This window comes from Chaetura pelagica, unplaced genomic scaffold (assembly GCF_000747805.2).
Source record: "Chaetura pelagica isolate M959 unplaced genomic scaffold, ChaPel_1.0 scaffold548, whole genome shotgun sequence".
Taxonomy (NCBI): Eukaryota; Metazoa; Chordata; class Aves; order Apodiformes; family Apodidae; genus Chaetura; species Chaetura pelagica.
In genome coordinates, this window is record NW_009970728.1 from 592,705 (window position 1) to 620,464 (window position 27,760).

The window sequence follows — 27,760 nt, forward strand, 5'->3', positions numbered from 1 at the left end:
GTTGTCTGTTGAGGGCGGGACTGATCCTTGCTTGGCCAGTCCAGAATGGCAGCCTGCCCATCATCAGAGCTGCTAGATAATTGACAAGTTAATAGATAAGGCTGTCATATTAGCATGCCGGCAACTCCTCCCCTGCTAAATTAGCTTGGGTAATGATAATAATTACAGATGGAATTCAAATCCTGTCTCTGCTGGCAATGGGTGAAATTGGTAACTGCCTGATAGCTCTTTGTTGAGCCAAGGAAAATGAATTGAAGTGCTCAGTTCAGTTCCTAAGACTTGAGTTTCTACAGCACAGGAATTCACCTGTGGGGGACACCTTTACTGCCAGTCTCAGTGGTGGCTTGGAAATATGTGGGCATAAAGTCTTGTCTGCCCATTTATACTGACAGCCAGTCCTCATGGGAGAGACCTGGATCCCAGATGGGGAATGAAGTGGAGCTGGCTGTCTTGCTGGCCCACAGTGTAACCAAATGGGAGTGGAGGGACATCTGCTATGGGTGCAGGCAGGAGAGAGAGCTAGTCCTGGCAGTGGTGGGCAGTCAGAAACAGTACTACTGTATGCCTGAGAAAAACAATGGAGGGAACATGTTTTTTTAAGTATTAACAGCAATTGAGGGAACTGGCAACTTTGCTTTTGTTTTACTCTGTAATCTAAGCCCACACCAAATGAACTGAAGAACTTGGCATCCTGGAGAGCATTCCCCATCTGAAGCTCTACAAAGCTGCCATACTACTGGATCCATCCCTGGCTCTGGTCAAGCAGGACATCCCTTGGCCTAGGAGGAATAAACGTGTCTGAGAGATGTTGTACACTATGCAGTGTATTTCTGCTTCCTACTGGGCACATCACTGGGCAGAAGACCATAGAAAAATCTTCACTATTTTCTGAGGTCTCTGCTCTGTGCCTTCATCCAACTGCTACAGATCACTGATCCTTTGGCAGCCAAACTCTTCTCTCTCTTTTTTCTGCCCTTGCTCTCCCCATTTTTCCATCTCTGGCAGAAGAGTGCAATCCCTGTTATTATGGCTAATCTGGAAATGGCAAACACTCTTATGCTGCTGCAAAGTGACTCACAAGTTCATGGCACAACAGATTAGGGACTTCGTACCCACTATATGTTGTGACACATTGCCAGATTCTATAGCTCTGCAAGCTGGAAGACTAAAGGACAGGCATGAATACACAGAAAGGTCAGATCTCCAAAGAGGCCTGGACTACTGAAAGAGAAAATACTTATTCCCTTGTTATTCTGATCATGCTAAAAAATGCATTGTCAGGCATTATGTGCTGGCTGAGGTTGGAGAAGGTGAAAGCATGGCTTGCAAAGAGTATGCCTTCAAGGACTGGTTTTCCAGTGCTACTGCATGGATCCACAGCCTGGCCAGAGCTACAGAAAAAAATTATTCCTGCAGAGACTGTGGTTATGATCAGAAACCTGTTGAGTAAGCATGTGTGACCTATTCTCGCCTTTACCCCAAAGCCATGGATCGTTCAGTAGTCTGACTGAAATGATAACATGGGTGCTCCTGGTTCAGACAAAGGGAATCTTAAAAAAGGGGGATGAAAAAGAGTGAAACTATGTGGTAAATACAATTACATGGCAAGGACTTGTTTTTATAGTGTAAAGATCACAGAATCACAAAATCTTAGGTGTTGGAAGGGACCTCAAAAGATCATCCAGTCCAACCACCCTGCCCAAGCAGGATCACCTAGAGCACATCATACAAGAACATGTCCAGGTGGGTTTTCAATGTCTCCAGCAAAGGAAATTCCACAACCTCTCTGGGCAGCCTGTTCCAGGGCTCTGTCACTCTCACAGGAAAGAAGTTCTTCCTGATATTCACAGGGAACCTCCTATGGTCCAGTTTGCATCCATTGCCTCTTGTCCTATCACTGGACATCACTGAAAAAGCCTGGCTCTGTCCTCCTGACACTTATCCTTTACATATTTGTAAACATTGATGAAGTCGCCCCTCAGTCTCCTCTTCTCCAAGCTAAAGAGACCCAGCTCCCTCAGCCTTTCCTCATCAGGGAGATGGTTCCACTCCCTTCATCATCTCTGTAGCTCTGTGCTAGACTCTTTCCAGCAGTTCCCTGTCCTTCTTTAACTGAGGAGCCCAGAACTGGACACAATACTCCAGATGTGGCTTCACCAGGGAAGAACAGAGGGGGAGCAGAACCTCCCTTGACCTACTAACCACAACCCTTTCTAATACACTGCAGGATGCCATTGGCCTTCTTGGCCACAAGGGCACATTGCTGGCTCATGGTCATCCTCCTGTCCACCAGGACCCCCAGGTCCCTTTCTCCTACACTGCTCTCCAGCAGGTCAGCCCTCAACCTGTACTGGTACATGGGGTTGTTCTTCCCCAGATGCAAGACTCTACACTTGCCCTTCTTGAATTTCATCAAGTTTCTCCCTGCCCAACTCTCCAGCCTGTCCAGGTCTCCCTGAATGGCAGCACAGCCTCCTGGTGTGTCAGCCACTCCTTCCAGTGTAGTGTCATCAGCAACTTGCTGAGGGCACATTCTGTTCCCTCATCCAAGTTGTTGATGAAGATGTTGAACAACACTGGTCCCAGTACCGACCCCTGAGGGACTCCACTAGTCACAGACCTCTAACTAGATTTTGTCCCATTGACCACAACTCTCTGACTTCTTCCTTTCCACCAGTTAATGATCCACCTCACTGCCTGATCATCACGAGCACACTTTCTCAGTTTATCTATGAGGATGCTATGGGAAACAGCGTCACATGCTTTACTGAAATCAAGATAAACCACATCTATTGCCCTATAATCATCTAGTTACTTCCTCATGGAAGGTTATAAGGTTGGTCAAACATAATTTTTCCTTGGTAAAACCATGTTGACTGCTCTTAATGACCCCCTCATCCTTGTTATACCTAGAGATAGTGCCAAGAACAAGTTGTTCCATCACCTTTCCAGGGATGGAGGTGAGGCTGACCGGTCTGTAGTTACCTGGGTCCTCCTTCTTGCCCTTCTTGTAGACTGGAGTGACATTTGCTATCCCCCAGTCCTCAGGCACCTCTCCTGTTACCCACGACTTATCAAAAATGATGGAGATTGGCCTAGCAATGACCTCCGCCAGTTCCCTCAGCACCACGGGTGTATTCCATCTGGACCCATTGATTTATAGATGTCCAGATTGCTCAACTGATCCCTCACCCAATCCTCATCTACCAAAGCAAACTCCTCCTTCATCCTGACTTCTTCTGAGGCTTTAGGGATCTGGGGCTCCTGGGAAGAGTCTGCAGCAGTAAAGACAGAGGCAAAGAAGGCGTTCAGTACCTCTGCCTTCTTTATATCCTCTGTCACCATGGCACCCACCTCATTCAGCAGTGGGCCTACATTGCCTCTAGAGTTAGTCCTATCTGCAATATATTTGAAGAAGCCCTCTTTATTGTCTTTGACCTCACTAGCAAGGTTTAGTTCCAAGGAGGACTTAGTGATTGTGGAGTTCTGGAGTCCTTTAGATGCAGCATCAAAAGTATTTTATCCAGACACAAAGATGGACATGCAGACCATCTGTACAACTAATGGGATTTATGTGAGTCTGAATATGGGGTTGATATGCCTCTACAGATTTTGATTGTCCTGTTTTCCTGTTTTCAGGCAACAAACAACATTCTGGTACAGGATATAATTGTGCAAACCCATACTGTAGTGTTTTGGTGGAGTATGAAAGAGTATATGAGAACAAAATTCAGGGTTTAAAAAATATATGACAAGTCATAATCATGGTAAGACTATGGTTATGTACATAATATTGCAGGACTCTTAGCCACTTTCAAAATAAAAATATACTTCTAAAAATAGTTGTTTGGAAGATGCTGACTTTGGACAGGAACTGGCATATTCTTTTCTTCTCTATAATGTTAGTGCAATTGCATGCTCAGCTTTAATATTTTATTTCTACCCTTGCGTTTTGAAAAAGACATGCAGAACCACAGGGCAGTGCCAGTAACAGATGTTGCAGAGGAAAGTGTGAAAAATCCCATAATGAGCAATGATGAAATAAGCTGCACAGTGATGAAAATTTCTTTCTAACCTCAAAAATTGGTGGCTTGCTGATATCCTAAAGCATGAAGGTTTGTGTAATTTCTACATTTTTATCCAGTCTGATATGGCTGTGGATGTTCTCATTACCCAGACTAAGCTCCAGATCTCAGTGGAAGTAAAGTTTTGGAGAGTGCATAAATGCTCATAAGAAGGAGGAGAATGAGACAGAGCAAACAGATAATGTGTCTTATACCCAAACTTCTTCAAAGGGGCTTGCTTTTCAGGTTTCATTGTTAGTGGTGACAGGCAGAAGTAAAATGAGAGGTGAGGATTTGGCCTACCACTGTTCCCTTTACACCTCTGCTATAACTTCAGATGTCACTAAGTTATGGGAAAGCTGAGCACTGAGAAAGACCAATATACTGCTGAAGACATGCCGAGATAAATCCAGATGTTACACAAAGCAGACTATTTGATGTCAGCTTTACTGTCAGAAAAGACCCTCTCTGTCTCAAGCAAATGGGAGCAAGGATGACTGTTACCTTTCAGTGTTTTAGGCTGTTGGGATTTACTGTGAATTGCTGGCTTAGAGAGTCTCTCCAAAACTCAGAGGGAATCAGATTGAGGCCACTGACTTTTATATAATCATGGATGAAATACGTAACTGAAAGTCTCCTTAATTATGGGTGTAGTTGGAGATAGTAACAAAAGCTTAAGTCATTAAGATTCATGTAGAAAGATAATTTTTTTCTCTGATATCTGCAGTAACGGACCATTGAAGATTAACTAAAAAAATTAGATACACCAGAAAAAAAGGTAGACATTGAAATTTATGAATAAACAGAGAGATTGATAGAGTGGGAAACAGGGATGTTCTTAGATGGATATTTGAACAAATGGCAATATTTACATTACCATAAAGACAGTTTGCATCCTTGGTACTGTGGTGGAGCTGACTGAGCATGCTAAGGGCTCACTGGAATCTTCTGATGCTTCCATAGCTTCCAAGAGCTCTACATCCCTCTAAGCTGCTACAAACATGGATATACAAGCCTAACTGTTAGCACAGTAAGCATCTTGATTTCAGTTCTGCTTAAAGTTGAACTCATGGTTAAATGTTTACAAAGTGTCTGTGAGGAGGATTATAGTTATTTTGCAGTACTCTTGGTATTTCTGGCCTTTCATTTGCTGCATTCACAGATTGTTTTTTTTTCAGTGACCTTATCTGAACTGTAAATAAATTAGACTATTTTTCTGCATTATGTGATATGTTTCCTTGTAGCTCATAAAGTCCCTTGTGAAGTTGAAACTTCTGAGTTTTTACTACTGGCTGAGATTGTAAGAATTTATTTATTTATTCCTGAGGAGATTTGTGGGCTTTTTTGGCTGGACCATCTTAATCAATGTTTCATTTCCTGTCAGACTAGATCAACCTATGAGTGCTCCAGGGCAAAACATTCATTTGCTAGCTAGTGGCTAGAATCAATTAGTAACATTTACTTTACAATTTTATTGATATGATTGTTATTATTAATATGTTTACAGCAATGGGAAGGAATGTCTTCCTAGCAGAAGCACATATTGGAGGAGAGGGCTATCTTAAATCTTCAGGATTCTGAAAAAGTATAGGTACACATTCAGGACTGAGTTCTTGGTGATTACAGTCTCAGAGTGTCTTTATATTTGTAAGCACAGGTATAGAGGCACATATGTATTCTTTGACATCCCTAGTTCGCTCCTGACTGCCAGGGCTTGCAAAATCACTCCTTCAGTGCTAGCATCTTTTGAGCTAGTCACAGTTTGAATCCCAGCAGCAGTTCATTGTTGGTGTGCCATAAAAGGGTGAAGCTGGGCCCATTCTGTGGCTATACTGAAGGAGCTACAGTCTCCATACACCTGGTAAGGCAACAGTATTTGGATGCAGCAGGCATTTTGGATACCAACACCCACTGCTTGTGCACAGAGTCTGAGACATTGGAGCAACTTGGATCAGCAGCCATGCAGACCCTTTCGCCTTGTCTTTCCACAGCCATCCAGCTGCAGGGGAATCCCAGTAGGAAATATCAATGGTGGATGCTAGGAGATACTCCTTCAAAGCTAGCCAAACCCAAGATTTTTGAGAGTACCACTAGGAGATCTGCTAGCATGAACTGGTTTGGCCTCAGATCAAATTTTAGCTACAGGAAGACATGATGAGTCTCCTGATTGTAGTCACCAGGCAAGTCATTGAGCAGATGCACACTCAATTCTTCAGCATAAAGATTTTCCACCTCCACAGTGTCCTTATTATATATATATATATTTTTTTTCAGATTTAATTGTATAGGAACTGTAGCTGGGTAAGATCTAGCATCTAAATGCTAAAATGGCATCTAAATGGCTAGAATGCTAGATGGTCTGGGACAATCCTTCTGGGGTGACATATGCTAGACAAAGCTTGTGGATATGGGTAAACATAGAATCATAGAATCATAGAACTATTCAGGTTGGAAAAGACCCTTGGGATCACCAAGTCCAACCATCATCTCTACAAAGTTCTCCCCTAAACCACATCCACCAACACCACATCCAGAAGACCCTTAAACACATCCAGGGATCATGACTCAACCACCTCCCTGGGCAGCCTGTTCCAGTGTCTAACCATTCTTTCTGTGATTTTTTTTTTTTCCTAATGTCCAGTCTAGACCTGCCTTGTTGCAGCTTGAAGCCCTTCCCTCTTGTTCTGTCACTAATGACCTGTGAGAAGAGACCAGGCCCCACCTCTCTACAATGTCCTTTCAGGCAGTTGTAGAGACTGATGAGGTCTCTCCTCAGACTTCTCCTTCTCAAACTAAACACTCCCAGCTCCTTCAAGAGTTCTTCGTAAAGTTTATTCTCAAGGTCCTTCACCAGCTTTGTTACCCTCCTCTGCACTTGCTCCAGCACCTCAATATCTCTCTTGAATTGTGGTGCCCAAAACTGGACACAATACTCTCCCTAGGACTGAAGAAGTGAGTTTTGATCACAACATTGGTCTTGCTTACCTGGGTAAGGGTGGATGCCATTAGCAAACACGGCTTCTGCGGCGGGCTGCCCGTTAGCCTGGGGCGGGAGGCCAGTGAAACCATTCACTCCAATGGGAGATGGGATGCTGTTATGCCAGGAGGCGTGCTTCCACCTGCAAGTGGGGAGGGAACAAAATCCAAGCTGGTCAGTACTGGAAGCAGTAATAAAATGGAGAAAACTTCTGGCACAACAGCTGTGACCACCACACAGAAATCTTTTGATAGTCCAAGAAATTAAAAATCTCCCAAGCTGCTCAGAACGTAGGCATTGCTCCTCTGTTTGGAATAATAATAACAACATCAACCACTACCACCAACAATAATAATAGCATTTTTGGGGTTGAAAAGAGCTTTTAAAGGTCGTGTAGTCAAACCCCATCAATGAGCATGGCCATCTTCAACTAGATCAGATTACTCAGAGCTCCGTCAAACCAGACCTTATAAGTTTTTGGGGATGGGGCACCTCTTTACAAGATGTGTCAGTGTTTCATCACCCTCATAGTAAAAAATTTCTTACTAATACCTAGCCTAAATGTACCATTTTTCAGTTTGAAACCATTATCTCTTGTCCTTTAACAACAGCCCCTGCTGAAATGTTTGTCACCATATGAGCCTCCTTTCACTATTGAAAAGATACAATAAGTCTTGCAATACTTTCTTTAACAGAATGAAGCTTTTGCTTGGTGATCATGGTCTTTAGACTAGACCCACAGCTATCATTAAACACTACAGAAAACTACAGAAATACCACCCTTCCTCATCAACTTTCGCCCTGGAGTATTACCTGTTTAGATTGCTAAATAAACAGATATTTCTTTCAGGGATATCATTTAGCATCAGAAGCAAATTCTCAGCCCGACCTTTCAGAAGAAGTTCTTCTCAGTTTCTTTTCAGAGATGACAGCTTTGTGGGCATACTGATTTCCAGGACTACTCTTTTCTCTCTCATGAATACACATTTCATGTACAAACTCATTCTGAACTTTCTCAGCACCAGGGATTCTTTAAAGTTCTGCAAGTTGATTCATAGCCTAAAGACAACTAGCAATATTTTTTTGTAATGTCACTGTTTAGTCCAAACTTGACTTTGTAGAGTTTTAGCAGAGAACTCCTACTCAACATGGACAAATTTGGGCAAGACCTGTTTCTTCAATGGAATTGTACTCCTCTTCATCTTCCTATATGCATCCAGTAGAGAACTGTAATGCTGTTATTTCAGAAGAACAACTCAGTCTTTATGGTCAAGTGGGATCCTGTCACCCACTGGTAGAGGAGAATTCTTACATTTCTGAGGAGAGAATTTAAACCTTCTGCTGCTTCACTGTCTGCTCCTATGTATGTTTGAAATGACTGGGCAATCTTTTTTTCTTGCAACATATTTGGGATGTTTTTGGGAACCAAAAATGAGTTTTCAGTAAGTATGAAATAGCATTTTTCTCTTGCTAACTGTGAGTGGGAAGTTAAATTATCTTATCTACAGTAATATCTTTTCTGTATCAGGGTATACTACTGATTGAAAACACTATTTTTGCAGTAAACTCTTTTTTAAACCACTTGCAGAAATGTTCTTCACCATTACAGCATTCCACGATGGGTTAGTCCAAATAACTATTTAACAACTGCTTAAATCTGTGTTGGTGCTTTAAGAAAGCCAATAGAGATGCATGAGATGTTTTAATATGATGTGATTTGAGCAGCCCAAAAAGCAGGCAATATTTCAGCTCTTTTCTTATACTCTGAGCAGACAAGCTGCTGCTTCCCCATTGCTTATTTAAATGGTGTTGGCCTTTAAAAATGTCCTCTGTGGAGGTATAGGGAGCCAGCAGTGGCAACTGAAATCCAAAGGCAATGCTCTCAGCATATGCCATTAGCTTGCAAATCACAAAGGCTAGTTAAAATTTCAGTTGCTTTTCTGGATCTCTTCTTCATTTTTCATAGAAAATGTAAGAATTTTTTTCTTCTTAAATTGCAGTAAGAGATTTGTGATTGTTATTTTGTGCATGTTTAAGGAAGTTTAAGCATGTGTGTTGCAATTCTTTTTCTGCTTAGAAAGAACCTCCCTGGAGAGGCTGGATCTGTAGCTGGAGTAAAACTGGCATAAAGCCACCACAGAGAACAAATGGCAGTGGTGCATGCCAGTTGTGGATTTCATCCCTGGTTTGAGATTTCTTTCTGCAGCTATACCAGATGCAGATTTACAACATGGAGGGAAGGAGGGAGAAGAGAAGGAAGGAATTCTAAATGGCATTTAATTTCTGTACCCTCTGATCAGTTAACAGAGTGGCAGACCCTCTGCAGACGCACATTTCATCCAGATTATAACAATAATGGGAGAAATGCAAAACTTGAACAAAACTTTCAGAGCTGTCAATTTAATTGCCTTGCAATTATGGACCATTGTGTGAGATGAACCCGACTCTTTATGGAGAAATGTCAAAATTCCAGAAATTAGCATAAAATTTTTAAGGCCTGGATTACTTACCCACTGGGACTACCTCTTGCACTGCATTGGCACCTGGCAAAATAAGTGACTAGTTTAAACTAGATATCTCATGTTTGTGTGGTTGAAGAAAGGTGAGATGGATCCCCTCTCTAGTCTGTTAGATTTGCCTGAACACAAAACTCTTCAAGTTCATAGGTCTCATGGGAACTCATGAGCCTGAATGAACTCACGCCTATACACCAAGGAACCCATTCTTCTAGAGGCAGGATGCATGGAAAAGCAGCTGGGTTAGGAGGCCTGAAGAAACCAGCACAGAGGCACCGCACTCAGCCACTACCTCCAGAGCCTCTAGGACTTCTGAGTTACCAGTGTTCTTTTTCTAACATATTTTTTCTTTTGCTTAGGAACGATCAAAACACTTTTTTTTTTTTTTTTTTTTTTTTTTAAACCCAAAACCCAAAAAACCAACATTCCAAACACTTTTTTCTAATGCCTGTTTTTCAGAGAACTTTGAAATGTTTCATTTTCATTCCAAGTCAGAACAAAGATATACTTCAATGGCTGGAAGTCCTGCTATGAAGCAGAATGATCATTTTCCATTTGGCTTTCTGAATGCTAACAAAAGACAGCAGGAGGATTCACGTTAAGGCTTCAGATATCTCCTGGCTACTCAGAAATTGCTGTTAGTGTTGTAGGTTTGCTTGCTCAGAGGTTGTGTGAAACATTTTCTATCCATCTTATCACAAGCTTTGTCAGTGTTGTTGTAATACAAGGAGTAATTTCAAAGTCTAAGCATTTCACCCAAGGAATAATTTCCAATGAACATTTCCACAACCTGTTACAGGGTTTTTTTCATGAAGGAAGCTACCCCTTCAAGGTAAATCTGTAATAATGCCCAAGTGCATAGGCTCTGTGATTGAAAATATGTCATAAGGAGAGCGCAAAAACTGCCACAATGGAAGAGATCAAGGGATCATCTAAACCAGCATCTCATTTTCAATAATGACCAGTCATGGGTGTTTTAGAAAGCATGTAAAAAACATGAGCTTTCCTCTCCTGTATTCTGACAATAAGACTCCCCAAAAGGCACTGGGCACCACAGAAGAGGAGCAGAGCTCACATTGACAAAAGGGCTGGGATATTTTTCATGTGTTGGATATCATGGTAGGCACAGAATTAGGCTGTTGTACTGGTGTTTGCACACCTATGTCACACAACTTGCTCATTCTCAAGACTGATTTACATGCAAAAGACCTTCTGCTCTTTTGTGGTGGGGCTGTCACAAACTGCCTGGATTCAGCTTTCCAGACCCTGAGAGCATTTGAATTCCAAGCAGTCTTTGTTTGACGTTCTCTCTGCTCCTGCCAATAGAAAACAAATCTAGCTAATGCAAATAGGATAATCTTTCCAGCAGTGGGTTTAAAGGGTGCACATATAATGAAACCACTTTTCTATTTGGATTTGCAGTAGCTCCATCGGCTTGTTGTTTATACATTTATTGTTGGGTAAACATATATTTTGAAATGTGTGCTGTAAGATTTTTGTGTCAAGCACTTTTCCTCGGGTCTCTGTAAGTTCTTGGGGAAGGAGATCTGTATTTCTTTCTCTCCTTTTTCTTCCTCCTCATGTTCTAATGCAAGAAAAGGAAAATATAGGTATCTGATTCTAGTGGCTGCTAGCTAACACTGTTTCCAGCTGCTGACTGAAAAGAGATACTAACCTGTGTGTGACCAGGGAAATTTCCTTTGGCAGACAGGTTACCAGAACTCAGTTCATTAAGAACAGCCCTCAAGCCTGCTCTGCTATTGTGCCTTATCTTCCTGCCATCCACTGCTTCTCAGCCAGAAGACATCCTTCCTGGCTGCTTCCTCAGATGGCTTTTTCCTGCTCCAGGGCTGGTACAGACCTTGTCATGTTTGTCAACGAAGCTGCCCCTTTCCTCTCCTACTGCTCTGCTCTAGATTCCCAGGTCCTGTTCTGCCAAATGCTGCCTGCACCACAGCTGTCTCAGGCATGGCTCACTCCTCCCATGTCTCACCCCAAACCTTGGTCAAGCTGGTTCCCTCCAGGCCAGCTTGATTCTTTAAGGTTAACACAAGGCATTGGTCCCAATCCCACTGCATCTCATAGGATTAACCTGCATTACCCCATGGACTTTTTTATCCCAACCTGTCCTGTGGAAATGGTCCTCTGAAGATGTAACTTTGAGTCCTCTGCTCCCTTTCCAGTCTCAGTGGTATATTGTAAAGCTCTCTAAATTCTCACTTCTCTTTTCTCATGATTTGTCCCCACTTTCCCTGATGCCCTGCTTCCCGCACGCTGCTCCATGACTATCAACCTTGCCAGTTCCTTGGCCTGTTGGTGCCTGAATTATTTTCTTGTTTTTCAAGCCACAGAAAACCCAGTCCTGTTTACGTTTCAGTTTACTTCTCTGCCTGTTGAATTATACACTGCAGCTCCTAGCATGGGTTTCTTGTGAAACCTCACAGTCTATCCAGATCCTGAAAGTTCTTCACTGACTATCTGTCTCTGCTCCAGGGCCTAGAAACCCTCCTACCAAACACTTGCATCCCAGGTAGCACCAGAGGTCTTCCCTGAATACCTCTGTCCTATTTCACAATAGGAAAAAGGCTTATGTATTAAAAATACATATCTCATCTTGTTCATGATGTTGCATCTAACCACAAACCTTATTTTGTTTGTCTGTAGACCAGCCTGGCTGTGACAGCACCAGCACTGACCAGTTGGACATCTATATGCAACATCAGTAAACCAGTGGTCATTTGGAGGGTGATAAGTGCTAAAGGAAAGTTGTGTAAGGGTTAAGGCAAAGAAGGAAGAGTCATGGTTGAGAACTCTTTCCAGTGCCTTCCCTGGAAGCACCCTCCATCCTTCCTGGCAAGCCCATTGCATCCTGCTCTAGTGAGCCCTCTGGCTTTCTCCTCCACCAGTGAGTGTCACTTTGCATGGGGCACAGCTAGCCCAACAGCCCACTGCTGACTTTGCCCTTACATAAACTAGAATACACAGTCACAGCTTTTTTCTGTCTTTTTCCCTCTCTCCCAGGCCACAGAAAGATTCAGTCAGCTCCACTTGTCACTGCTGGTGGCCCTCACCAACCAGACCAACACTTCAGTAAACATTCAGTGAAGGAGAACCTGTCAGCTAGTATGTCCTGCCAGGTCTCCTCTGGGATATGCCCAGATGGTTTTTGCCCTTCACCCTCTCCACCTCCTTGGCCCCTTACCTGAGGTTGGTGTCATGGGGGCGGCTGCCAGGCCGTTCATGTTGAGAGCCGCCATCTGCTGCATCTGGGCTGCGGCAAAGGCTGCCATGGGGTTCAGGTAGCCACCCTGCGCCACCGATGCCATGATCGCGGCCTGCTGCTGCATCAGCTGGAACAAAGAGAGCAGGGAAAAAATATCACGCAGTCACCGGCTGGGCAGCCCACGGCACCGGCAGCGGGGTGGGGAACTGGTGAGGGCATGAGCCATCCCTCTGTTTTGAGATGTGAGATCACCATGCCATGGCTTTCCTTCTATCTATAGAGGCTGAAGGCTAAGTGCGTCTTTACATCTTGGGGTCTTTATGGTTCCCAGTCTCATGATGTGTTCCCCAGTGTGCAGTTCTTCTGTGAGTTTGGACTCATAGAATCACAGAATGGTTTGAGTTGGAAGGTACATGAAAGATCATCTAGTTCCAGCTCCTCTGCATGGGCAGGGACACCTCCCAGTAGACCAGGTTGCTCCAAGACCCATCAAACCTGGCCTTGAACACTTCCAGAGGTGGGGCAGCCACAGCTTATCTGGGAAACCTGGGCCAGTGTCTCACCATTCTCACAGGAAATAATTTATTAATAATATCCAATCTAAATCTACCCTTTCAGTTTGAAATGGTTCCCTCTCATCCTATCACTCCCCCTCATCCCCAGACTCAACCATCTTACCTGCTGGTACTTCCCCGATGAGAAAGGCAGAGAAAAGACTTTGTATGATCCCAAGCAGAGAGGTTTCATGGCTTACATTACTTGTGTCAAAGCTCCGGGAAAGCACTGGTGGCTGCTGATGTGAGACCAGTGTATGTGGAGTGATGGAGAGAAGGGATGTCTTCTCCAGAGCAGCAAGTTTAGTTCTGTGGGGATAACCTGGTTTATTTCCACCTGTCAGTGACAATTGTTTTTTTCTGCTGCTACTGGGAGGCCTCTGGTGGGGACTAAGCAAAATCATGACCAAATCTTCTAACCAGATTATAGCATCTCCTTCCAACACAACCAAGCAGAGGATCCCAGAAGACCTGTACAAGGGAAGTGAGATCCCCTCCTGCTTAGCAAGATCTATACTCTGTATTGGGAAAATCACTTCCCTGTTTTGATCTGATGAGGCTTTCCTTGATACCCCAGAGAGGGATCAAAATGCTGCCTCTTTTAGGAAACCTACAAAAGGCAGAAGGAAGGAACACAGACTGTGTTTTCAGGCACTTGGGACTAAACATTTTGGATCTGGAAATGCTTCTTACATTAAAACCAGACTTTTCTATCATTATTTTACACTCTGAACCTAGCACACAGTCAGTGCAGCTCATGTGTATAGTACAGCCACAGTGGGCTTGTAAAAAGGTCTAAAGGAGAAGGCAGGCTAGGTGAAGCTGTCTCTTATCTCCTTCCCTGGGGTTGTACAAGAAGCCAGACAAGGTAGGTTTGAGTCTGAATCCAACCCCCACTAGTGACCAGTGTTGGCATTTAGAAAAAGCATGGAGGAAAGAGGATGAGCAGAGAGCAAAGCTTCACTCTCTTAATTCCCTAGCCTCTGGTAACATGTGACTTGATAACAGTGGAAAAGGAAGCTGTTTTTTCTGTAGTGATTTTAGAAGTGGCTCATGTCTTCGCTGTCTCCAGAATTGGAGTTCATCTGTTTTGCTGCTCTCTGTGATTTTATGCTCTCTCCCATCAGGAAATAACCCTCTAATGTTGTTGTTTAAGCACATGGAACATGTTTCTCAACATGAAAGAGACTTAAAAAGTCATGGCAAGGAACAGGCTATTCTGTAATGTTTGGTTCAGTATTGAAACATCACATAAATTAGTGTTCATACACATACATAGCAAAAAAAAAAATAATAAAATCCTTGACATTACTGCACTCATTCAAATGCTGAAACTTCTCTTGCAACTATTGGTAAAGAGACCAAAGTAATGATTCTCTGCCACCGACCTGCTGTATAATCATGCAAAAGTTGTGTAAATTTGTCTTGGTTTCTCCGCTGATAAAATGGGACACAGGATATCTGCCTCCCCATGTAGGATTGCCTTCAGATCTACACATGAAAACTGCTGTTGTAGAGTTGAGTACTATTATTTTTTGAAGCCTAATGCAGATTGGTGGCAAGGTGGTGGCTTTCCCTTTGATTGTTAATTACTTTTTTTTATTATACCCTCCATAAGACACTTTCACAATTCAATTAGTGATATCCTGTTCTTTGTAATTACTGATGGAGTGATTAGACTATCGTTTCTATTACAGCACACAATGCTGATTCCCCTTTTAGGAGTACATTTTTTTCCAGGCATCATTTGAGTTTATTCTCCAAGGGAGGCATTGAAGGGGTGATTTTAGTAAATATGCCAATGAAGTAAACATGGAAGGAGGAATCTATCCATTTTTAACAATGGATTGACTCCAGCACTGAGTGTGCTGACCCATATGTCATTTTTTATTCTATGTGTTTTCACCCGGGGACAGCAGAAGATAGAACTGACCAGTGACAGAAAAGATGGCCAAGATCTGTATTGTTCAGATCTGTTTAGTACTGCTAATCAAAGAAGAATCTATTTGAGATGAATGCAGTTGAAAGGGCTTGGGAAAGTCTCAGTCTGGCCTTTGCTGACTTCCCTCCATATTTCTCCAAAGCTGATCAGAGCTGCATGAAGGAACCAACCTCAAAACACTGAGTGCCATATGGCTGGTCATATGTGTGCCATGGTCAGTCTAGCTTGCAGAGAACAGACTGGTACTTGTATTAGACACCTTTTAAAGCAGGCAAGGGACTACGTTTTTTTGGTATATCCCTTTGTCAGATTCAGTAAACTAAATACAGACTCTAGTTTAAATACAGATGTGATAACAGGCAGAGTAGCCTAGGTGAAGGCTATTCATCTCCACCTTCTGTACCCAAACACCTCTGGGCAGATGAATTGCAGATTTGTTTCTTCCTGTTGACTATATGTACGGCCCCAGGTGTTCAGTTCAGCTGCACATATAAACACAGTCAGGTGATATAATTCTCAATTCCTTTCTTGGCCCCCAGTGTATATTTTTGGATTTTGGTTCCCAACCATTTAAAAGAAAAGAGTGAATTATTTTTTCCTTTGCCTTTCACCTATGCTGGAAAGGAAACGGGGTTCTATCTAAAAGATGCTGCTTTGTCAATGGTAGTACAAACAATTGTGCTGATCCAAAGACAATCTCCATTTTGCACTCAGCAGATCCAGGCAATCACTTGTGACATTATTTATGGCTTATGCAACTTTGGTTCCTTCCTATGATGTCTCTAAGCTATTCAGAGTTAACTCCACAATGGCAGGTGCTCCTCCTGGTTTGCAAACTGGGTAACCTGAGTGTTCAGCTTCTTTTGCATTCAGAGGGTTTATAGTTTACAGTGGAAGATGAGTTTTGGTAGACTATACATTGTCTAAATACATGCTCCTTCTTGTAGTGTAATGTCATTCATGCATTTCTGTCATAGAACCTCAGAAAGAAGAAAACATTTTCTTTTTCCTTAGGAGAAGAAGATGATTGTAATCTGTTCATTAGTGCTGAAGGTGGATGGTCTGCAGACTAAAGCCTGATGAGTTTCAGTGAAATATTCACTTAAAACTGGACATACTCCCAACAAGACTAAATTAGGAGGTTCTGGAGCAAGAAGGTTAAACTTAACTTAGGGTTAAAAAGCTAATGCTGTAAAAATAAGGTAGTAATTAAGGTGCTAGCCTTTGAATTTGGAAACTAGCTTCAGTTGCTTCTGCTACAGAAGGCATCATGCAGTGAGCAGTTACTCAGTTTAGTTGTTCTCAGTGCTCTGGGGATACTAAAGATGCTCTGGAAACATGGAAACCTCCTTGAAATGGTGAAATGATCTGGGTCCCTGTATCTCATGACTCAGAGGACATGCATATTGCTGAAGGCTTCAGAGCCAGCCCATGGGGTAGATGAGGGTCTCCTCCGGAGTTGGAAGGAGTATCCCATACCTGAACATGGCCATGTAACCCAGCTAGCTGGCTTTGATTCTTTGGCTAGAGCGGAGACCCCAACCATGGCTCAACCATGTCTGAATATCTCTACACTTGGCAACACTACTGCCACCCTTCTTTGGCCACATTTCTTGTTCATGCCTTTGTCTTTCTGGCTGGAGTTGCTCAGAGAAACGTGTTCAAGGGTGAGGAGAGAGGGGTCCTTTCCAGCCCAGTGGCTGATGGTCAGAGCCCAGCTGAGTGCAGCAGCATCAAGAGGGTTGGAGGACAGGAACTCGGTCACCTTGAAAGAAGCTGACAACATAGATCAACCTCCTTCCTCCCAGGTTGACTCCAGGGAAATTTACAAAAGGAGGGCAAGTCCTGCAAGGGTCACCAGTCTTCCTTATAAAACCTCTGGGGCATTCCCAATAAAAGTCACTCCAATACTTCCCCAGCTCCCTCTGAAAAAAATGTCCCATCCACTCTCTTTTCACTTTGAAAGAGGCCCAATGTATGGTCCCAGTTAATAAAGCTGTAGAAAGTGAGGCAGTGACCCCACCAGAGGCAAATCAATAGCAGCAGGGCCCCTGGGTATTGTGTACTTTAAAATATGCCATTTGAAATGCAGATTTCCTCTGCCTGGGTTGAGGCCACAGAGCACTAATCAGAAAGGCGGCAGCCTTATTATCTCAGACTGATCCAAAGGGACGAAGAGGAGCTTTTCCCTTCCTCAGCTGAAAGAACTTATTTCCTTTTGCTTCTCTTACTTCCTTGGCATGATCTTTGCCTCAGCATTTAGAGATTTTTCCCATCCAATTTTATAGAGTCTTTCCTTCTTTCCTCCAGCCTAGCCTTTACTATTGATAAAATATTTATCCTCTTCAGAGACTAGGAGATGTTACGAAACTGGTTCATGCCCATGGACAGCACTTCAAGAGCTATGAGTCTGCAGTCCCCATTCCAGGTCTTGAAAACTGAAGGGGAAGCTGTCAAGGCACTGGTAAGGGGGGAGGGGTGATAGTGGTGACTGGTCAGCAGGGACAGACGGGAGGATTTATCTCACACACCTTATTGCTAGCTCAAGTTGGGGTAGCTAAACTTTGGCCAGCTCTGCCATCAGTGGATGGAGAGGTACTTCCACAGGCTTATCCATCCTATCCGAGCATGGGAGATTATGATACAAAAGAGTGAAGAGTGAAGATTTTCATCACAGCCGTACCAAAGCAAGATCCTACTGATGCACAGCTCCCTCTCCAGATCTTGCTCCAGGACGGACTTACACCTGATACTCCTGACCACTAGCTCAGGAACACCAGTAGAACTTCAGCCATACTGCAAAAACAAGGTCCTTACTGCCAGTTTTCCTCCCAGAAGTGGATTCCTGTGTGGTCAGTGTTGCTCTAGTGGCATGGGGTGACAACGCTGGGAATGGCATGACCTCCTCTGGCATGAGGAAGCTGGGATTCTGTGAAGGTTGTGCAACTGCACTCAAGGAAAGAAAATATTGTCCTTCTCTTAGAGGAACAGATGCATAAAGAGATGAAGTGACTTTCTCATGGCCAAAAACTCCTTTGGAAACAGGACGAGGATGCTACAAGCTGCCTGACCAGCCCCAAAAAGAAATACGTGTGAAACTGAAGAAGGGGAAGATGTGAGAAAAGGATCATTTCTGATGTGCCCTTTTTGAAATAGCATGATCATTGCCCTTGGAGAATGCTTGCTCTGAACGATCTGGCAACCTTCTTATTTTTTCAGTGTTATTTTCTATCCTTGTCTCTGAACAACATGATATTTTGTTTGACTTTTCATATTATTCATTCAGTAATAACAACAAAAGTAATAACAGCATCTCACACTTCCCACCTCTAACGATTTACACAAACACTTAGCTAATTCATCCTCATGGTATCCCTCTGATAGAAGGAGATAAGTAAAGTGATCAATCAAGCAGTAAGAGACCTCATATTTGGTAAAATCACAGAATTGACAAATTCTTGTCTGTTTTACCTAACTGACCATTGGGAAATAAAACTAAAAATATCTTCCAAGCCTTCAAACAAACAAACAAACAAAAAAAAAATTAAAAAAAAAATTAGAATGGTTCCTTCAGACATTTTTTGTGTCTTCTTGGAAATGGAGGTTTCTGTTTAATTAAGAGTTTTAAAATACTAAAAATGTGCAACACATGGATTCATCCCGTAGTGTCTTTCCAAAGCCTCATATACAACAGTTTGAATTTCTAACTTCCTGAGAAGTGTGAAAGAAAAACAAAACCTAAAAACAATTGCATAGCACCAACATCTGAGTGTTCATTATTTCTGAATTAACAGGTAGCTGATGATCAGAAATATATTATTAGCACTGCTATGAAGTATTATGGCTTCAAAATAACTTCCTCTTCTGGAAGAGATCAGAACAAAGGATTTCCATAATGTAAAGTATTTACTAAATATACTGTCTCATTTTGATCATTTAAATAACTATATTCTGTTATTTTACCCTGATTTAATAGGGCTAGCTGATTTATTATTTTTTTTTAAGGACCTTTCCAAAATAATTTCATAGTATGAATTGAATAAATATTGGAGGAAGGGATTCTTCCTCTTCAGCACTATCTCAGATCATTTAGCAAAAATATTTTTTCATTGCCACAGGAGATGGGTCAGGGAGGCAGAAGGGGAAACCTAGGTTTTTGTGGTCAGCATGATAGACACTGCTGCCCTAACTTCTGAAGGTAACTACTTATGACAATGACTGGGAGCTTTGCTGTGCTCGATGTTCCTGAATTTCTTGCAGTTTTTGTCTGCAGTTCAGGAGCTGCAGCCATTTGTACTTTTTCAGAGTGAAGGGAGCTGGGATTTACTGACAGGAAAGGACATGCTCCAGGCAGAGGAGCAAATGTTACCGTTGTCTTACGTTGCCCCTGTCCCCATCTGTCAGTTTTTACTCACCAGCTCTATGCCTGTCCCCTGCTGCAGGATGCAATCAGTGCCATGACTGGAATTTGGCCAGGAGATCATGGCTAACACTCCCATCCCATTTTTTTATGCAAACTTGATTTATGGCTTTGATCTTTTAAAAAATATTTTTAAGAATGAAATAATTTATACAGAATCTGTCACTTTCCAAGGCTCCTTCCTTTGTTCTTGCTTGCTTTTTCTGCATATTTCCATCTTCCCAACCCTTTTTAAATCTGTTGCAATATGCAACAGTAGCTACCTACTTGCCACTTTCTTCATAGAAAGAAGACCTGCAGGAACTTTTGCCACTTTTGCTTATTTGGGCCAGGACCACTGATAGTCTGGTTTGATTTTTACTGCTCATGATCTTGGACTTGTCCACCCCAGCTGTTACAAGGGACTGAAAAGGTGTGCTGTGCTGCTCTGAGCTGGAGTGTGTGCCTGCAGGTTCATTCTGGACTGGCAGCAAATAAAAGGTGGTGCCACCCTGCATCAGTCTCCTTCTCTACAGGCTGAGTCCAGATCTATGCTCCAAGCTGGTCTTAACTGAGACTGTAGAAACACCTATCAATCCCCAGATGATGTAGATGCACAGTAACTTGACAACAGAAAGGGTTGGTGCCCTGTACGTTTGTGAACTAAAACAAAGAATTGTCCCATAAAAGGGGAACCTAAATGAACATGGCATATTGCTGAAAGGAAAAAAACACACCAAAAAACAAACCCAAAACAATAAAAAAAACCTGAAACAAATTAGCGTAGGTGTTCTGGGAGATTTAGGGAGCTGTGAAACCTGACTGGCCTTGAGCTGCATACAAAAGAGGTGAGGTGGGTCTGATGTGACTTTCTGTGTCACTGAAACAGCACACAGATTTAGTGCCCAGCTTCATCTGGTATGCTTGCAGGTGGCACTTGAGGAAGGCAGGTAAAAACCACACACGGGGGAGAACCCCCTTTGCATCCTGATTTTTATACCTCTGGATCTGAGGCCATATGGCTGGTGAACCCAAGGACTAGTTGCTTAGCTGATGTTGCTGCTACCAAGGTTAAAGTTGCTTAAGCTGAGGTTGAGTGTCTTGGCAGTGAGGAGTGCTGGGGAGTTAACTGTGATGCTGACCATTTGCTAAGGTGCAAAGGAGGTAACTTAAAGGGGAGCCGAGGCCAAAAGCAGCTCTGCTGGTAACACTAATGGCTATCAGTCAAACATTGATGGACTGAGACCCCTGCTGCCTCTCCTCTGTGGTGCTGCTGGGTTTGAAACTCCACGGCTCCCAGTAATCTCTCAAAGAACTGCGTCGTGTGGGTTTCTGCTACACTGGCTACCTTGCTGCATGGAGACCTCTTTGTAGGATGGAGTCTAGTCCTGGTGATGTGCACTACACCTCTCTGTTGGAGTTCAGCAAGAAACTGCTGCCTAGGAGACTTGGCAATGTCCTTCTGTGGGTCATTAGAAACTATTGATTAGCCATCCCTCATGGTGTTGCTTGCAAACTTATATATGGAGATATCAGCTAAGCTGCAGAGGGATAATTGGAGAACAGGCAACAAGCAGAAATCAGCGAGCCTAGTGTTTCATGTTAGTCCTGGCCTTCCTGCCATCATTCCCCTGTGTGAAAACCCATGGAGAAAGAGTACAAGAGAGAGATGTGAGAAGGAAAAATAAATAAGTCTGATCATCAGCTCTTTTCTGTGCATGAAGAAACGAGACTATAGAGTCAAACAGTTCTCCCAAGGTCACACAGTTGCTGGTGGCAGTGACACTGCTGTCCTGCTCTTGCATTTTGACTGTTTCACCTTCCCTCCTTTAAACTTGCGTTAGCGCTTCAACTTCAGTTCGGGCTGAATAAAACTGCCCCCCCCCTCCTTCCCTCTCACCTTATCGATCCCTCCATCTCCTGCTGGCATTTATGAGGTGACAATCACCCTGATATCTAAGAGCCAGCAGTCCAAGGTGGATTAATGGGGACCGAGAGAACAGTCACACAGCCTTGGCTCTCCCTTCCTTCCCTTTTGTGTGAAACTGTGAGATGAAGCAGATAGGGAGAGACACAGATATGGAGGCTGATTGAGAGACAGCATCTGAGCATGCTTTGGGTGTTCAGGCGCCACACGGAAACGTGATCCCATCATTTAGACAGCTCTGATGTCCCGAGGGTAATTGATGTCACCAGCTTGTCATATCCAGTGGGTCAAGATCTAAAACTTATTTTTTCCCCCTTAACTGCATATTTAATGGGGGGGAGGGGGGGGGAGGGAGAGGTAGTGGGGGGAAGTAAAAAAAAAAGGGGATGAGTCCAATTCTGCTTTCACAGAAATCAATAGGAAAAATATTTATTGATTTCAAGTGGAGTGGGATCAGACCCAGGAATTGTTTTCACACTTCCTTCAGCAATAAGACCTCATTCAAACTCCTATCCTGGTAATATCCCACCTTATCTGGTGAGAAATACATGAAGGAAATTTCTGTGGTGTATAGGTGCAGAATGCATCACCTTTTCTGTCAGCATAAACCCAGTCTGGCAATTAGAATAATTACTCAAAATTAAAAATGATGTGAGAATAGTTTTTGAACCAGAGCATCAGGAAATGGTTGGAACTAGATGATCTTCAAGTTCCCTTTCAACCACAACTGTTCTATAATTCTATGATTCTATGACAGTAGTGTCTTTATCACCTCTCTAGCTGCCTGATCAATGCCTGTAGCATTATATTAGAGCCACATCTCCTGCTTCACAACTTCTGCAGATGTTTGTCCTGAGATGCTCATGAGTTGCGTCCTGTTAATCCTTCTAGCACATGAGGGCACAGATGCTGCATCCCTCTGCCAGGCTGCTGGCCACTGGCCTTGGCTTAGCTGTGATTTACTGTCTCTTTTCTGCTTCCTACAGACTTTCTCAGCCAGGAAGACAGTTAAACACAGCCAGGTTGTGGAGGGGGCAGCTCTTCTATCATGTGATGAGGGAAGCAGGGGACAAAGGAAAAGGCAAATGTTGTCTTTGACTGGGAATAAAAATTAAGAGGGAAAAATGGAAGGAAAGCCAGGATTGGCCTGGTGGGGAGAGGATTAAAAAAGTTCAGATTAGAACTAGGAAGCACAGCTGAGAGGAGAGAATGAGAACTTCTGTGGAGCTCTACAGCACATCCTCATGATTCTACATGACTCATGCAAGGTGGAGAACTGGGTTGTTCCAAGTGCAAGTGAAAAATAAAAAAACAGAGAACACTCAGTGGAGGACAGAAATTTCAAGGCCATTAAATTAATAAAAGAACATATGGATATCATGGGAAATCCATGGTGCCTATGCATGAGAAGGAAATAGGCAGGGAAGAAAGAAGAGGCTTGTGATCAGTGTGCTGGAGAGATTATGGGTACACTGGGATGTGATTCCTGAGTTGGCCCAGTATTACTTAAGATACAGCATTTGGTCTCTCTCATTCAGGAAGATGTGACTCTGTAAAATGAGATTAATGGCACTTCCCTCCTGTAAAACAAATTTAGCCCAAAGTACAAGAGGGTCACATGTTACAACCAAATACATGAAGCACCTAGGTGCACTGTCACTGCCTGCAAATATGCTCCAGAGAAGGCATGCTAGGTCACCTGGCAGTATTGTGTCTGCCTTCTTCAGGTATCAGCTCTACTTTTCTCTGAAATATCTGAAAGAGATTCAGTTGTGTGAACCTGATCTTGTCTTGCAGGTCCTTATTAACTGTAGCCTACAAAAAGACAGTAATGCAGAGACATCCATCTTAGGGCTCTGCCGAGAGCCCAGCTCCCTGTACACTTACATTTTTTTAGGGTCCCAGGATCCAGGTTTGGTGTGTAAGTTTGATACCTGAAATTAGTACAACACTACTTTAAATACCTGATGCGTTTTCCCAGTGTGCTTAAATCATACTGCTTTGGAGAGCTGGGACTTTATGTGTGCACATGTCTGCTTGTCCATCTTAGTGTTATCTAGTATGCTTTCACAAATCGAAAACCACTTCTGTCAACAGTTGCCATTTTACCCTGTTGTCACTCCAGAGGTACCAACAATGATGCATGTTGCAGCAGGGGCCTGGCCAAATGGATCAGAGAGCAGTGTCCTCGATTCTGCTCAGCCTATGTGGCCTGGTAGCTGAGGAGGGCCAGGAAGGTATTTGTGCCCTCACAAACCTTCTTTTCTACCAGATGGTGCTGACATGGGGCATTGAACTAGAATAAGGTGAATTCAGTTCTATTCCATCCAAATCTTCAAGGCCTAGTTGTGTTTGGATTTGACAGCAATGGCTTATACCTCATAGAAAGTGTCTTGCATGGGTGCATACATGATCATGGTTTGGTTACCGCTAGAAGTAGGTATGGCACCTCTGATGCTTGCCTGAGGGTTGTCCTCACTTATCCCCCTACCACCTATCATTGGCATGGCTCAGTTTGCTCCTGTTGTGTAATTGATTTAACAGAGAAATCACTGGTTTGTTCTCTGCTTTGTAATTTGTTCCTCTGTTCATGCGTGTTTTTGTGTCACCCCAGGTGCTATCCTTGTTCCCATGGACATGCACACAGCCAGTGTCTATACTTACTGCCTGTGCATAGGCGCCATAAGCTCCAAACTGGATGGCCATGGGGTTGAACATGCCCATCTGTCCTGCCATTTGCTGCATACGTCTCATTGTACGCTCCTTGTCTGTATCTGCAAACTTCACCACCAGGCTAGAAGAGGCTCCCTGCAGGACATGAAAGAGAAGGAAACACACAGGGGAATTAGCTGATACATATTGGCTTATGAAATCCATACATTTCACACATATTTGGTAGCATAGGAACCAGCTGGCATTGACTTTTTCCATCCAGCTTTTCCGGCCTTCTGAATTGGAGTTTTTGTAGTAGGCTGAGAGCATCAGGAAGAAAGGAAAGGGCCCTGGAGGATGAATGACTTATGCCAGCAGCCTGGGAACTAGTTTCCTCCAAAATTCAAACCTTCAGGCTGTTATTAATGTTCTCTCTGCAAAAACTGTTGCCTTATTCTTTCAACATATAGAAAGCCTTCTGGCCTGGCTGGGTGTCCTCATCAAAGGGCAAAATCTGGACTTGGTGCTGCAAAATGCAGAAGCTTTTACTGGGTGAATGTGGTAGGATTTGTGAACTGGTTTATTTTGATGGAATATGCTAGGTCTGTGCATGCCAGACCCCCTGAGGTGGATCAGTCTTCCATACTGCTGTGTCTTGTAATCCCCGTGCCCAGTGAGAAAACCCTGACCAGCCTTGGAGACAAGATTCAGTATCCTGAGCAGGGTGTACATCTCATAATGAAGAAGCATCTCTTCAGCACTGTTAAACTAGGGGAACAAAAATAGTACCCAATGTACCTGAATTTCCTCTCCATGAGCAGCAGAAATAAGCTATTATGAAAGATCCAGATTTAATGTTACATTTTTCTGGGAAAACTTTACAAAGTTTGGGTTATGACTGCATTCAACACTGGTGCAGAACTACAGATGATCTTCAGAGCTGGCTGCAGAAGTCTGTGAAAAATGCAGAGCTTTTGGGAATTAAAGAAATCCCTCTCCTCCACAAAATGAGATGAAAGGTTTGTATCTGCAATTCTTAAATTTCTGATAGGAGGCAGAGACGGGAAGAAGTAGATCTGTTTAGGAAGGAAGACACTGATATTTTTTGTGGCTGTCTCCGTGGACATCCTAAACTCATTGGTGGGCAGATTCCCCACAGCACAGTCTCCCTGGGGGAAGACAGGTGGAGGGGAAGCAGGCTCCAGCAGCAGCTCCAACCATAGGCAGACAGTTGTCTTGAGAGCTGGGCTCTCTCACAGCCTGAGGAGATGGGCAGGTGAACTGTCAGAAGACAGACAAAGAGCAGCTGAATTCATCATGCTCTCATGGTATGCTTCCCTTTTGACACACTGGTATTCACTGATGGAAATATAGTCAGTGGGGAAAATTGCCAGCTGAGCCTCTGGCCACGGCAGTAATGGAGGAGCAGCTGCATGCCAGAGAAGCTGGGCTGTTGTTGGGCCCTTGTTTTACTTGCAGAGAAAGGATTGCCTGGAATTGCACAGGGGAAGTGTTATTAACAGGCTTACACACACCCCTATGTACCTGTAATCAGAAAAAATGAGTCTCTGTGAAAGCAGAGTTGTTCTGCTACAAATTGGGAATAGCAGAGTAAACCACAACTATAAATGTACACATGCATAAGTCCAAATTATGCATATTCAGTAGCCTCCCCTGGTCCTTAGTTATGAATAAAGACTTGAGGAATTAACTTGCTAAAAAAAACCCCACAAACAACAAAACAATCTGCTGCACAATGAGCAATGTTCCCCTGGATTAGCAGCCTGTTCTGGAAGGAAGCGATTTTCATTGGCAAAGAATCTTTCTTTTTGACCTGTTAGTCTCTCTCTAATAAATCTATAACCCACTCAAACAACGAAGTGAGGAGCATGAGGCTGAAAGAAGTGCTTCAGGAAAACAAAGGGATGGAGACATGAATGCTCTATTCAAGGATGGAGAGCGGTCTTCAGAAGTTATTGTAAGAGTGAAACAGAAAGGGAGGGGGGTGGGAGAAAAAAATGTAGCCAAAATTCCCCTGTATTTTTGCTCAAGGCTAGGTGACTTTTCACTTTTTTAAAATCACATGATGTAGTTATTGATCCTTCCCAAATCACACTCCTAATTGCAACTCATCGACAAATGAATATTTTAATGCATACATTTCCTGCTAATTATCACCTGGACCAGTCCTTAATTAGATTTCAACACTCATTTAATTAACCCTGATCCAAGAGACTATTTGGTAACTTGAATCTAATGATTTAAACCTATTTGCAGCTGTATTGGAGGGAGGCACTGATCCACGGCAGATTGGGCTGCTGTGACTTGCAGAGGAGGGGCTGCAGCATGATGAGTACAATGCAGCATAGAGGATTTTGCAGCTGTATAAGATGGAAGAGTATTCATCTCTGCAAACAGGTTTTGAAGATGTGACCTCCTCTAGTTAGCAGGACCGAGAAGTGTAAATAAGTTGGTGTCTTCTTCCTTCCCCTGTTCTTTCTACTTCTTTTTGCCCTGGAAGTCCTAGGGCCGAAGAACTGCCTGAGGAAGTTGCTGATGCCTCACACTGTTGAAAATCAACCTACTATTGTAGATGGCACAATGAAAACAGGGGTAACCTCTGCCTGAAGTTTTTGTCCCTGGAGTGTTTTTCACTCCTGATGTGAGTCATAGTGAGTGTACAGCAGCCATTTGACCCAGTGGAGTCTAGTAGTGCCTCTTACAAGATGATGTTTCTGGGTTGCCTGTCACAGCAGGACTTTGGGCCTCTTTGAACAACACTATAATATACACAGGTCACAAAAAGCCATTGGCAAATAGAAGAAAGTTAGAGTACACACAAAGTATGAAGAAAGAAGGGGAAAATTAGCTTTTTTAAAAAGCACTCTGCAGTGATTGTGCATGTAAGCAGTTAAAGATATATATCTAGTAGAGATGCTGCATTGCTCTTGAATGTGAAGACTGACCTTGGGATTGATGCTTTTTTGTATGTGGTTCCTCATGTGCAGCCCTTTCATGTGGCCCGAAGGAAATCAGGCAGCAAACTCTACCAGATCATCCAGTGCAGCATTTTTAGCTGAGGAGCTGAACAGTGCTGTTCATCTACAGCAGAAGGCGACTACTTTCTACTCCAGTGACTCCTACTGATCCACTGGATAATATTAGAAATGCCTCAGAATGGGCCAGGTTTTCTATGGGGTAAAAACTGCAGAGCCCTTCATCTGATCTATTTATTGCTTCCGCAAGCCATTAAACCATGGTGTAAATCAGCCGTTGTCTGCTGACAAAGGCAATAGGTCCTGTCTGCTTGGTCATTTATTAGTAATACATAATGTCCTTCTTGCTCTCTCCAGTTATTGGGCTGGACCTTATATTTCCCCAAACCCCAAGGGAGTTACAGTGGTTAAGTCAATAATGTTTTAAATGTACTTTGAGGTGTGTGTTAATTCTGCATTTTACTGAGGGAAGGACTTGTTTATTTCTTTACCTTTCAGATGTACTATCAT

At 43.2% G+C, this 27,760-nt stretch overlaps 1 protein-coding gene across 1 annotated transcript in view; it reads right to left on the minus strand.

The window, feature by feature from the left end:
• CELF4 (CUGBP, Elav-like family member 4) overlaps positions 1 to 27,760 on the minus strand; it is a 741,704-nt gene that overhangs the window by 39,275 nt on the left and 674,669 nt on the right. The window contains 4 exon segments of the mRNA XM_010007136.1: positions 7,050 to 7,157; positions 7,160 to 7,183; positions 12,760 to 12,907; positions 24,267 to 24,410. Of these exon segments, the coding sequence (XP_010005438.1) occupies positions 7,050 to 7,157; positions 7,160 to 7,183; positions 12,760 to 12,907; positions 24,267 to 24,410 (424 nt within the window).